The following is a 14,220-nucleotide window of genomic DNA, read 5'->3' as shown; positions in this document are numbered from 1 at the left end:
TTCACAGTACCATTTATAAAATCTAACATATACATCGTAAGCCACTCTGTGGGCAGCGGGACGAAATTACTATAAACTATCAGTTAAAGTAAAATGTCGTTAAATTCTTTTAAACAGTAAGAGTGGACTCTTGTCAAAACTTTTAATATTGGGTTCGCCGCGTTTTGAGCTCTAGTCACTTATAAAAGAAAATTGGATGTGGGAATTATGTCAGCTATAGGTGCCAAAATTGTCGACTTTACGAGCAGGTTCATTTTATAGCAGCAATTTTAGGTGCACTACAAAGGTTACTTCCTATTATTTTTACAAAAGTATAAATTATCAGTTTAAAAAAATGATATTTTAGATGAAAGGTGAGGCTTTGAAGTTTCAGAAAATAATTTTGGAGCCTACATTTATTTAACAGTATTAGAAGGTAGAAAAAAAATTCTCTTCATGTGTCGACTATAGGTGCTCTTACCTTATTATATAATCTCACTTGTATATACAAAAGCCGGCCGCGGTGGTCTCGCGGTTCTAGGCGCGCAGTCCGGAACCGTGCGACTGCTACAGTCGCAGGTTCGAATCCTGCCTCGGGCATGGATGTGTGTGATGTCCTTAGGTTCGTTAGGTTTAAGTAGTTCTAAGTTCTAGGGGACTGATGACCAAAGCAGTTGAGTCCCATAGTGCTCAGAGCCATTTGAACCATATACAAAAAGGCGCGTATGTGCAGATGGCTTAAAGTTTCTCCGTTTCAGGGCCTGCATCCAAAGCTGCCTTCGGTTTTCATCGTTAGGGAACCTATGAGTAGGAACGAGAAACAGTTATACTTACTTCTGTAACCGAATTATCGCAGATACTTTCCAAAATGTAATATGAGTCTGACTTTACAGCCATTACTTTCCACACTTTCATTTACGTGATACTCTATTTCAAGTGTAAAAAAAACCATAAAAGTCAGTTCAGTAGATTTCAATAAACGCATCTGCCCTATCATACAAACCCTTACATGTGAAATGTAATGCCATTTCCTCCGACAAAACGCTGAGCACAGCCATAAGCGCAACACGAAACAACCATGTTTTGCCAACATTCACGAGACTTCAGCCGAGAGATGTTGGAGCCACGAAAATGACGTCAGGGTCGGTCTATTATATTTATGGTCGAAGAATGCGATTCAAGCAAAGCGGAAGAATTCATGGTGTAATGTTTACATCACGATTAGTCTTGATGATGAACGGAGTATCGTATTGTTGCAGGGTACCTACTGGCTTTCACCGTACTGTGGCTTACGAAGTATGTGCGAGGTCTGTTCAGAAAATTCCGGAATTTTGCCCACAAAATTGTTGTACGCTCACGTACTACTCGCCGGCGTGACTGGCAATGAATGGGGCGCTCCGCCGGACTCACGGACTTAGAACGTGCCGCTGTGGCCGAGCAGTTTTAGGCGCTACAGTCGGGAACCGCGCGACCGCTACGGTCGCAGGTTCGAATCCTGCCTCGGGCATGAACGTGTGTTATGTCATTAGGTTAGTTAGGTTTACGTAGTTCCAAGTTATAGGGGACTGATGACCTCAGTAGTTAAGTCCCGTAGTCTTCAGAGCCATTTGAACCATTTTTTGTGACTTTTTACTTATTGTGCACGGTGTCCGAAGTTCTGTCCTCCACAATTATTACCACCGCTCCCAACCAAGTTTCCACTCCTGGGCTCGCACGAAGCGTCGTCTGCGATTTTTTTTTTTTTATCCCGTCTATCGTTCTAAATTTTCGTCCTTTCAACGGTGTTAGCAACTTCGTAAATAAAAAATAATGTCCGCAGGCGCCAGGTCTGGAGGGTATATAGGATGGGCCAGAACAGTGATTTCTTCTTTTTTGCAACAGTCGCGCACCAACAGGGATGAATGTGCGGGTGCGTTACCGTAATGCGAGAGGCACGAATTGTCTCGCCACATTTGAGGACGTTCCCTTCTCACATTTTCTCGCAGGCGTCGCAAAGCGTCCCGGTACTACCATCGAACTGAGAGTTTATCCCTATGGCATGAATTTATGGTGAACTAATCCTTCATCATAAATAAGTCAAAGAAAACTACACTACTGGCCATTAAAATTGCTACACCAAGAAGAAATGCAGATGATAAACGGGTATTCATTGGACAAATATACTAGAACTGACATGTGATTACATTTTCACGCGATTTGCGTGCATAGATACTGAGAAATCAGTACCCAGAACAACCACCTCTGGCCATAATAACGGCCTTGATACGTCTGGGCATTGAGTCAAACAGAGCTCGGATGGTGTGTACAGGTACAGTTGCCCATGCAGCTTCAACACGATACCACAGTTCATCAAGAGTAGTCACTGGCGTATTGTGACAAGCCAGTTGCTCGCCCACCATTGACGAGACGTTTTCAGTTGGTCACAAATCTGGAGAATGTGCTGGCCAGAACAGCAGTCGAACATTTTCTGTGTCCAGAAAGGCCCGTACAGGACCTGCAACACGCGGTCGTGCATTATCCTGCTGAAATGTAGGGTTACGCAGGGATCGAATGAGGGGTAGAGCCACGGGTCGTAACACATCTGAAATGTAACGTCCACTGTTCAAAGTGCCGTCAATGCGGACAAGAGGTGACCGAGACGTGTAACCAATGGCACCCCATACCATCACACGCCAGTATGGCGATGACGAATACACGCTTCCAATTTGCGTTCACCGCGATGTCGCCAAACACGGATGCGGCCATCGTGATGCTGTAAACAGTACCTGGATTCATCCGAAAAAACGACGTTTTCCCATTCGTGTACCCAGGTTCGTCGTCGAGTACACCGTCGCAGGCGCTCCTGTGTGTGATGCAGCGTCAAGGGTAACCGCAGCCACGGTCGCCGAGCTGATAGTCCTTGCTGCTGCAAACGTCGTCGAACTGTTCGTGCAGATGGTTGTTGTCTTGCAAACGTCCCCATCTGTTGACTCAGCGATCGAGACGTGGCTGCACGGTCCGTTACATCCGTGCGGATAAGATGCCTGTCTTCTCGACTGCTAGTGCTACGAGGCCGTTGGGATCCAGCACGGCGTTCCGTATTACCCTCCTGAACCCACCGATTCCATATTATGCTAACAGTCATTGAATCTCGACCAACGCTAGCGACAACGTCGCGATACGATAAACCGCAATCGCGATAGGCTACAATCCGACCTTTGTCAAAGTCGGAAACGTGATGGTACGCATTTCTCCTCCTTACACGAGGCATCACAACAACGTTTCACCAGGCAACGCCGGTCAACTGCCGTTTGTGTACGGGAAATCGGTTGGAAACTTTCCTCAAGTCAGCACGCTGTAGGTGTCGCCACCGCCGCCAGCCTTGTGTGAATGCTCTGAAAAGCTAATCATTTGCATACCGCAGCATCTTCTTCCTGTCGGTTAAATTTCGCGTCTGTAGCACGTCATCTTGGTGGTTCAGCAATTTTAATGGCCAGTAGTGTATCTGCATAGCTTTGACATTTTGCCTCGCCCTTACAAGCTTTTCTCGCTCTTGGAGAATGTCTCCCGAACCATTGTGTTTGGTCTCAAACTCATAACCGTAGACGCACGTCTAATCTCAAGTTATGATTTAAGGAACATCTCGTTCTGATTTGCGCGATCCAAGAGCCCTTCACAGGTTGCAAGGCGAAAGTCCTTCTGCTCTCGACTCACGAGGCGAGGGACGCACCTGGCGGCAACACGATGAATTCCAAGATGCTGTGTCAGCATTTTATGACGTGATCGAACTGAAATGTTACATTCTTTTGCATTCCCTCGGACAGCCAGCTTTCCACTGGCACGCAGAATTTCGTTGAAATTTCTGACTTGAGCGTCGTCGGTAGTCGTCCAAGGGCATCCTGAACGAGGGTCATCTTTATTTTCCGTCCGGCCATTTTTAAACCGCGTGAACCATTCGTAACACCGAGTGTGGTTTGATTACTCATCGCCGCAGGCTTCCTGCGTCATTTGGTGTCTCTCTGTAAAGGTATTCTACAGTTCCAAGCAAAATTTAACGTTGTAATGGTACTTGAATTACGTAACCATTACGGTACTGCACCCGAACCTCTCGATACCAGCAATATTCTACTGTGTGTGTGTAAAATAGTTAACATATATCTGTGACAACATTCAGATTTGATTTCATTAATGTAGAGGTACTTCGATATATATATATATATATATATATATATATATATATATATATATATATATATATTGCAATGATATTATTCTTATGTGTTATTTTTCTTTTGTCACTTTTGTCTTTTGTCTTTTGTCACTATGATCATTGACGTACTTGTAACTCTGATTTTTGGCCGCATAAGCGGTTGTTAGAGGGTCAAGCTTTGGTCGTCATGTTAAAATGACGCAAATTGTCGTCAGTTTATGAAATGTGAAGCCGGCCGGAGTGCCCGTGCGGTTCTAGGCGCTACAGTCTGGAGCCGAGCGACCGCTACGGTCGCAGGTTCGAATCCTGCCTCGGGCATGGATGTGTGTGATGTCCTTAGGTTAGTTAGGTTTAAGTAGTTCTAAGTTCTAGGGGATGGATGACGTCAGTAGTTAGTAGTAGCATAGTGCTCAGAGCCATTTGCACCATTTGAAATGTCAACTTCAACAGTGAGGAAGATATTTTCAAGTATGTTTTATATTGTGAAGTGATGTTTTGGAACGAGTTACGTGATATTGCAACAAAAGTAATAAAAAAGAAGTGTAACTTAAATTCGGAATGATGATTACTTCTTTTACATCACCATTGTCCTAACTTGCAAAAATTTAATCTTCAAGAATGGTTTGTGAAACACATCTATAAAACTTTTGAATATCGCAGAATAACACCTAGACCTCTTTGCATCCAAGCTTGGAATCACTACCACCTAGATTTTCGACGATTGAGCCATGAGTTCGCGACGAGACCAGCGTGGAAAACACGAAAAGATGAGTGTCTAGGTTATCCATTATTTCAAGAAATGACAACTGTACTCTAATGACACCTGCCACGTAACATAACTTTGTTGTTGCCCGAAAATGCAATATTTAGCAGCGTGAACAACACTACAATCATAATTAATTTTTGACCTTTGTTGTGGTAGAGTTGTTAGAACGTGTTGCTCCTGCATCTCTGCCTCCTCGAAATTCGCAAACTCAATACAGCACTGACCAATAACTAGCAGACATACAACGATGAAATTTCCGGCTGTTACACATTAACCACAGGCGTATGCAGGGATGCCAACCGCATTTTGCTCCGACATACCATTCGCGTGAAATTACGAATGTTCCGGAATTTATTGAACTGGTATGATGTCTGAAGAAGATGAGATGATCGAAACTGTTAGTTGATAGAGGTTTTCTTATCAGCAGCTGTGTGCGGTTGTGCAGTGATGCTGACGTGGTGCTTGCCCGGTGTGGTGTTTCAGCAGTTCTTCCCGGCCGACATGGTGGACCTGGGGGCGTGCTGCGCCGGCACCTCCGCCCCCTCCACCCCCACGCTGGACTCGCGCCACGGCCACTGGCCGGGACAGGCTGTCTGCTCGTCTACGTCCGCGCCGTCGACGCCGCTGGACCCGCAGGCAGCGCTCATGGTGGGTACCCGGCAAAAGTGGCTCCCTAGATAACAACCCCTGTGTGTTCTGCTGTGTGTGTTTGTGAAGGCAGGAGAACACAAAGTCGTGTCACAATTCTTTGTCTCTTACTCGTCTCTCTCTCTTCTCTAATACTTCTTCCTTTCTGAATCTATATCTCTTTTCTAATAACTTTATGTTTCTTCCTCTGTACTTCTTTTCTAATTAATCTACATATCGTTCTCCCACCTTCCTCATCAATCTCTTTCTCCCACTCATTATTAATTTCTTATATTTATTTCTCTTCTCTCTTTATTGGTTCCACTATTATTCTGCATTTCTCCATCATTATCTTCTTTACCTCTGCATAATTGTCTTTTTTATTCCTGCATCAATCTAGTCTTTGTGTCTGCATCATTCTCTTCTTCATTACTGCATCATCCTCTTCTTTTCCTCAGCACACATTCTATTCATTATCCCCAAATCTCTTCTATTCCTTATCTTTATTTTTTCTCCTCTATAATCCCTACTTCTATGTCTTTCCTTGCACCCCTCTTTCCTCCACTCTTCTCTGCCTTCCTCTCCTCTGCTCCCACGTTTGTCTCTATCTTTATATCTTTTCTGTTTAAACTTTGCTTCTCTCTTCTATTACAGTCTCTCTCTTTTTCTGTTCTCTTGTTTATGTCATCTCTTCTCTATCTGCATTTCCTCATTTCTTCCATTGATTTGTTTATCTCCTCCTTTACCTCAGTCTCTTTGTTTCTTTTCTTGGTTCCTTTATCTACTCTTAACCTCAGTCAGTTTACTTCTTCTTTTGTCTTCTTTATCCGAACCTCCACCTCTTCCTATCCTTCTACCTCTAATCTTTTCTTGTATACGTTGTACTTGCTTGCCACTATTTTACACCTAAGCTCTTCTCCTTACGATCGTTTCTGTAAGGAAGCAGGGTAGGACTTCTACATCTGACTCTACCATTCGTATAAATTAGAACCTAAAAACGTGGGACACTCTGCATCAGAAGCGTTACTGACTGTACCTCCTGTGCTGTATAGCGAGTGAGAGAAGGCATGGCGAATGTGGTAAACCGAGCATACACGCAAGAAGAATGAAGAGTGTTTGTGTTAATGAGACAGCCACATGCCAGTACTGGCACACCTGGCGGTGCCTTTGTCGGCGCGCTCAGACACTTGGATATTGACTGGCGCGTCCCTGCTCCGGTTGGAAGGAATGCCGGCCTTGGTGGAACATTGCAGCGGGCCACGCATGCCTTCATTCATTCCTCAGCCGTCCTGTCAGTTCATCTGGTTCCTCTGCTCCCCCATCTCCTCCTCTATAATGTTCATCCTTTCATCTCTGTGGTGTACCCGTTACCTTCAACATCTTTGTACACCCGTCTTTTATATCCCCCACATCTGCTTCTCATGTTTTTGCCATTACTGCTCTGTGCAGTTCGCAACAAACTTTTTCTCGATGCCGTACCACGTGTCCCCATGACAGTCGGGGAATGACAAAGGATAAGATTATCACGAGTATAATTGTGATTATTTTGATCGAAATGAAGATGTTATTGCTAGTGTTCTACATCTACATTTATACTCCGCAAGCCACCCAACGGTGTGTGGCGGAGGGCACTTTACTTGCCACTGTCATCACCTCCCTTTCCTGTTCCAGTCTCGTATGGTTCGAGGGAAGAACGACTGCCGGAAAGCCTCCGTGCGCGCTCTAATCTCTAATTTTACATTCGTGATCTCCTCGGGAGGTATAAGTAGGGGGAAGCAATATATTCCATACCTCATCCAGAAACGCACCCTCTCGAAACCTGGACAGCAAGCTACACCGCGATGCAGAGCGCCTCTCTTGCAGAGTCTGCCACTTGTGTTTGCTAAACATCTCCGTAACGCTGTCACGCTTACCAAATAACCCTGTGGCGAAACGCACCGCTCTTCTGAAGATACCATACTGGGTAAAGGATGACACAAATCCCGGAATCTTGGTGGGCTGTTGAAGAAACCAGTGACAAAACGGCTTCCGATGTGGAAAGTCTACCGCTAATAAGCCCTGCACACGTCGTAAGTGATAAGGGCAGTAACAACTGTCATGGAGAATGTTCCCACACGGTCGCCTGGCTTACCCTGTACTGGCAGGCCAACTTCCCGGTACTGACACGGGGGTCGCCTTGCACAGTGTTAATCACGTTTTCCTGCAAGAGCGGTGTCAGAACATTTCGGGTACGTCGTTGACGATTTACTGCATCCTGAAACGACTCTGTCTCAGACAAGCGGTCAGCCACGTGTTGGAGACATTGAATGCTCCGGTCGTTGTCGGTGAGGATAGATCTTATACAACCATGCATCCCGCCGCCCGCAGCCAAATGCCTTTCTCTAAGAAAACACCATAGGCAACGCCATCATTTGGCACCAATCAAATTAATCTCATTAAATGTCATCCAATACTCCTTAAAAAATAATTAAAAAATACAGCACTAACAAGTGCACCCAGAACTAGAGCCAAAAAACACCACAGCGCAGAAAAATCAGACTAGAAACCGACAAATATAAAAAAAGAAAATAATTAGAAACAAAATTTGCTTATCAGAAAGAACGAAATCATAAAGAAAATAAAAGAAAGACTATAGAAAAAAGATACGATTACTGTATGTGTAAAACCTAAAAGTATATTTGATCAAGCAATGTATATGTTCACTTGTAAATAAAGGCTTATTACGTTACAAAAAAAAAAAAGTTCCGGTGAGGTCACCGGAGTTAAGCGCTGTCGGGCGTGGTTGGCACTCGGATGGGTGACCATCCAGGCCGCCATGCGCTGTTGCCATTTTTCGGGATGCACTCAGCCTCGTATTGCCTATTGAGGAGCTCCTCGACCGAATAGTAGCGGCTCCGGTCGAAGAAAACCATCATAACGACCGGGAGAGTGGTGTGTTGACCCCACAACTCTCATATCCGCATCCTCCATTGAGGATGACACGGCGGTCGGATGGTCCCGGTAGGCCACTCGTGGCCTGAAGACGGAGTGCTGCGTCTTGTACTGATGACCACACTCTTTGTTTTCGCTGTGTTTATTTGCATCCCATATTCCACACAAGCTTCATTCAGATCTTTCAGCATGTTATTCACTGTCCGCTCAATTTCTGCCCCTAATACCATGTCATCAGATCTTATACATTCTATTCTCTTTCCACGAATACATATTCCTCTTTTCCCATCTAAGGTTTTCTCAATAATCTCTGCAAGGTATACGTTAGACAGTGGAGAAAGGCAACAACCTTGTCTAACACCTCGTCCAGTGCTGCTTCCTTCTGACACTTCATGTCCAATCCTTATCCTTACTTTCTGGTGTAAGTATAGATTCTGTATCGGTCGTCTCTCTTTCCAATCTACTCCTATCCTCTTCAAAATATCCAACAGCTTGTTCCACTGTCAAAAGCCTTTTTTAAATCTATAAACACAGCCAAGGTTTCTCTACACTTTTTCCATATATCTTTCCACTGTAGTTCTTAACAGGACAATAGCATCTCTTGTTCCTTTTCCTCTTCTAAATCCAAACTGCTCCTCTGCAATCCCTCTATCCAGCTTGCCATATAACCTTCTATTCAACACTCTTAGCAAGACTTTAGCTGCATGAGAAATTAGACTGATTGTCCAGTGCTCTTCACATTTTTTAGTGTTTCTACTTTAGTTTTTTGTTTAGCATGTTAATGGAAACTGCCAACTGCTCATAATTTTTTTGTTTTTTGTTTTTTGAATGATTTCCTATACTATGTGCCCTATAAAATTTATATTGTTTAATCACACTTTCATCTCTGCTACTCTTATATAATATCACATAATTTTTTCTTTCTTCTTCAATTTATGTATAATCTGTAGTATATGTGAAAAAAATTTCTTCCACTTCTGCACCATTATTATGCTAATGTTTTCCCTCGTAATGTTTTCCTCACCTAACAGTGCAAACTACAGGAAGATATCAAACTAGAATACACAATGCGCATGTCGCATCACAAGTGCGTTACATACAGAAATTTGAGATCAAAATCAATGTGTCGATGCGAATTGAGGAGCTGCTCGACCGAATAGTAGCGGCTTCGGTCAAAGAAAACCATCATAACGACCGGGAGAGCGGTGTGCTGACCCCACGCCCCTCCTATCCGCATCCTCTACTAAGGATGACACGGCGGTCGGATGGTACCGGTAGGCCGCTCGTGGCCTGAAGACGGAGTGCTAGTACACACCATGTCGGCAAGCTCTCAAAAATATTCAAATGTGAGTGAATTCCTAAGGGACCAAACTGCTGAGGTCATCGGTCCCTTGAGTCACACACAAGCGGTGCTAAGAACAACACAGACGCCATGACCGAGGGAGAAATGGAACCGCCGGTGGGAGGGACCGCGCAATCCGTGACATGGCGCTTCTAACTGCGCGGCCACTCCCGCAGCAAGCTTTCCATTGTGTACAACTCTGTATCACATGCACAGCAAGTTCAGTCAGCAAGAGATGTGAATCGGAAACTACATTACCAATTACTATGGCAGGACAGGGAACTAGGACACGATGTGTGTGGAACAGTACCACCGTCAAGGAGGAAACCATGCATATTGTAACTGTATCTGCATGGTACAGCGCGTATTAGACCGCAGTCTCTGTAACGTTGTGTGATTGAGTAAATGGTCTCTAGTATCATGTATTTCTGGAGGTAAGTTCATTACACATTTTTTGTTCCATATCCTCTCGTCGAGCAGTCACCAGAATTTGTGCACTGTGCAAAAAAAAAATCACCCTGTTTCATCATCATCATTTAAGACTGATTATGCCTTTCAGCGTTCAGTCTGGAGCATAGCCCCCCTTATAAAATTCCTCCACGATCCCCTATTCAGTGCTAACATCGGTGCCTCTTCTGATGTTAAACCTATTACTTCAAAATCATTCTTAACCGAATCCAGGTACCTTCTCCTTGGTCTGCCCCGACTCCTCCTACCCTCTACTGCTGAACCCATGAGTCTCTTGGGTAACCTTGCTTCTCCCATGCCTGTAACATGACCCCACCATCTAAGCCTGTTCGCCCCGACTGCTACATCTATAGAGTTCTTTCCCAGTTTTTCTTTGATTTCCTCATTGTGGACACCCTCCTGCCATTGTTGCCATCTACTAGTCCCTGCAATCATCCTAGCTACTTTCATATCCGTAACCTCAACCTTGTTGATAAGGTAACCTGAATCCACCCAGCTTTCGCTCCCACACAACAAAGTTGGTCGAAAGATTGAACGGTGCACAGATAACTTAGTCTCGGTGCTGGCTTCCTTCTTGCAGAAGAGAGTAGATCGTAGCTGAGCGCTCACTGCATTAGCTTTGCTACACCTCGCTTCCAGTTCTTTCACTATGTTGCCATCCTGTGAGAATATGCATCCTAAGTACTTGAAACCGTCCACCTGTTCTAACTTTGTTCTTCCTATTTGGCACTCAATCCATTTATATTTCTTTCCCACTGACATTAATTTCGTTTTGGATATGCTAATAGTCCTTACATTTCTGAGCTAGCTCCGAAATATTACTTTGCCAACTTTCAATCGAATCTGCCAAAGTCATCCGCATATGCGAGTCTGCTTATTTTGTGTTCACGTATCTTGATCTCACCCCAGCCAGTCTATTGTTTAGAAGATATGATCCATAAATAATATGAAACGACAGTGGAGACAGGTTGCAGCCTTGTCTTACCCCTGAAACTACTCTGAACCACGAACTCAGTTTACTGTCAACTCTTAACTGCTGCCTGACTATCCATGTAAAGACCTTTAATTGCTTGCAAAAGTTTGCCTCCTATTCCATAATCTCGTAGAACAGACAATAAGTTCCTCCTAGGGACCCGGTCATATGCCTTTTCTACATCTATGAAGCATAGATACAATTCCCTGTTCCAGTCATGATGCAGGCAACAATCAGAGCACCCTGTTTTATTCAGAAAATATTCGTAATGACCACGAAGAACTCAGCTCGCGGTGTAGTGGGTTGTATTGCTACCTTTGGATCGCGGGGTCCCGGGTTCGATTCCCGGCCGGGTTGGGAATTTTCTCTGTCGGAGGACTGGGTGTTTGTGTTGTCATCATCATTTCATCATCATCCTCACAATTGCTGACAGTGGTTAGAACGAACGTGAAAAAGTTGGGACTTTGTACGGGCGCTGATGACCGCGCAGCTGAGCGCCCCACAAACCGAACATCATCATCATCAATGACCACGGACTCTTACAGACATGTAGTTTTTTTTTTATTAATAGGAACAGGACTTTGCGTTTTTACTCAGCACCCGCTCGCTCCCCTGTTGCAGGCCGTGGTGGGGGGCTCCGCGGTGCTGCCGCCCATCTTCTCGCCGGTCTGGGTTCGAGACCCGGGCAAGCAGACGTGGACGCGCGCCTTCCTGCTGCTGCAGGGCCAGGAGCTCTACATCTCGCACAAGGTAGGCTGGACCGGGCCACACGACGCCGCAGGGCATATCGCATCGCGCCGCCCACCCTACTCTACCGGGCGCCTGTCAAGGGGACCTTCTGAGAGGTGGCGTCGAGTTATGGGCTCCCACTTCGCCTGCTTACAGCGAGGATAGGTACCTGTCACACACTAAAACTGTAGGTGTCAATGCGGCCTCGTTTTTGAAATATTGCCTGTTAAAGTTTCCGCAGCTCTTGCGGCTCCGTGGCAAGTGAACGAGTAGCCGAGTGGTCAACCGGGACGTACGCCATTAACTGGCTGTAAGGCATGCTCCCAAAGGCAGACTTTTGGTGCCTATTGATGACGTCACGTGCAGCTTTCAGCCGCCACGCGAAGTACAGAACCCGTTTCGCAAACTACTTAGGTTCATTGTTTACGGATCCTCCTGTTCACTGGGGCGTTCCGGGTGTGAGACGCTGAAAATGAAGAAGAATCCTCGAACATATTGATCCTCTACGGACGGAATAGGGGGACCCCCCCCCCCCCCCCGACAACAGACGAGACGACGACTCGGACGCTCGGCTAAGGCAGTTGTAGGATCTTTTTTTTGCAATGAAACAAAAATATATCCATAAATACAAAAAAATTAAAAATGTTATTAAAAAATTAAAGACAGAAAGAAATAAAACAACATAGGCCAACCCACTAAATCCTCTTCCTGATCCTTCGATCCTCGAAGACGCTGCTTGGGGTTGGCGGCGGGATGGCCAGGCTTCCGGTGTCGACCCCTGACCTACCTGACGTCTTGCTCCCGCAGCGGTTCCTTATTTAAAAAAAAAAAAAAAAAAAAACTCTGTCTAGGCGCCCCTGGTTCAAGACCCGTCTATGCTACTTTTGTTTTTTCAGATGCGTGTTTTAATTTATAATTACCCCTGAAAATTTTGCAAGGAACTGATTAGAAAGAATTACAAGCATCTATAAATCAAAATTACAAATCGAATGTCACATTTTGTTCCAATCTTTTCCGTTTCTTTTTATTTTAACAGGAAATTAACCGTAATCGAAAGCGTTGGAATACATAAATTTCCGTATTTACCTGAAAATCGAGAGAAGTTGTTAAAATATTTCTTCGAAAATAGTCATAAACCCGTCATGCAAACTTTGGGACAGGGTCCTAGAAAATTTTATACCTGTCAGATAGTAGGCGCGTCGTCGCGCTAAAGTCCTCAAAAATGTCACATTTTGTTTCAATCTTTTGCGTTTCTTTTTATTTTAACACGAAATTAACCGTAATCGAAAGCGTTGGAATACATAAATTTCCGTATTTACCTGAAAATCGAGAGAAGTTGTTAAAATATTTCTTCGAAAATAGTCATAAACCCGTCATGCAAACTTTGGGACAGGGTCCTAGAAAATTTTGTACCTGTCAGATAGTAGGCGCGTCGTCGCGCTAAAGTCCTCAAAAATGTCACATTTTGTTTGAATCTTTTGCGTTTCTTTTTATTTTAACACGAAATTAACCGTAATCAAAAGCGTTGGAATACACAAATTTGCCTATTTACCTGAAAATTGAGAGAAGTTGTTAAAATATTTCTTCGAAAATAGTCATAAACCCGTCATGCAAACTTTGGGACAGGGTCCTAGAAAATTATATACCTGTCAGACAGTAGGCGCGTCGTCGCGCTAAAGTCCTCAAAAATGTCACATTTTGTTTCAATCTTTTGCGTTTCTTTTTATTTTAACAGGAAATTAACCGTAATCGAAAGCGTTGGAATACATAAATTTCCGTATTTACCTGAAAATCGAGAGAAGTTGTTAAAATATTTCTTCGAAAATAGTCATAAACCCGTCATGCAAACTTTGGGACAGGGTCCTAGAAAATTTTATACCTGTCAGTTAGTAGGCGCGTCGTCGCGCCAAAGTCCTCAAAAATGTCACATTTTGTTTCAATCTTTTGCGTTTCTTTTTATTTTAACACGAAATTAACCGTAATCGAAAGCGTTGGAATACATAAATTTCCGTATTTACCTGAAAATCGAGAGAAGTTGTTAAAATATTTCTTCGAAAATAGTCATAAACCCGTCTTGCAAACTTTGGGACAGGGTCCTAGAAAATTTTATACCTGTCAGATAGTAGGCGCGTCGTCGCGCTAAAGTCCTCAAAAATGTCACATTTTGTTTCAATCTTTTGCGTTTCTTTTTATTTTAACACGAAATTAACCGTAAT

At 44.1% G+C, this 14,220-nt stretch overlaps 1 protein-coding gene across 1 annotated transcript in view; it reads left to right on the top strand.

Annotated features, from left to right (window-relative positions):
• LOC126295216 (growth factor receptor-bound protein 14-like) overlaps positions 1-14,220 on the top strand; it is an 857,388-nt gene that overhangs the window by 561,831 nt on the left and 281,337 nt on the right. The window contains exons 6-7 of the mRNA XM_049987559.1: positions 5,418-5,582; positions 11,897-12,025. Of these exons, the coding sequence (XP_049843516.1) occupies positions 5,418-5,582; positions 11,897-12,025 (294 nt within the window). The remainder of the gene's footprint in view (positions 1-5,417; positions 5,583-11,896; positions 12,026-14,220) is intronic.

This window comes from Schistocerca gregaria, chromosome 11 (genome assembly GCF_023897955.1).
Source record: "Schistocerca gregaria isolate iqSchGreg1 chromosome 11, iqSchGreg1.2, whole genome shotgun sequence".
Lineage (NCBI taxonomy): Eukaryota > Metazoa > Arthropoda > Insecta > Orthoptera > Acrididae > Schistocerca > Schistocerca gregaria.
Note: the sequence above shows the minus strand (reverse complement) of the source record. Positions and strands in the feature narration are given on the sequence as shown.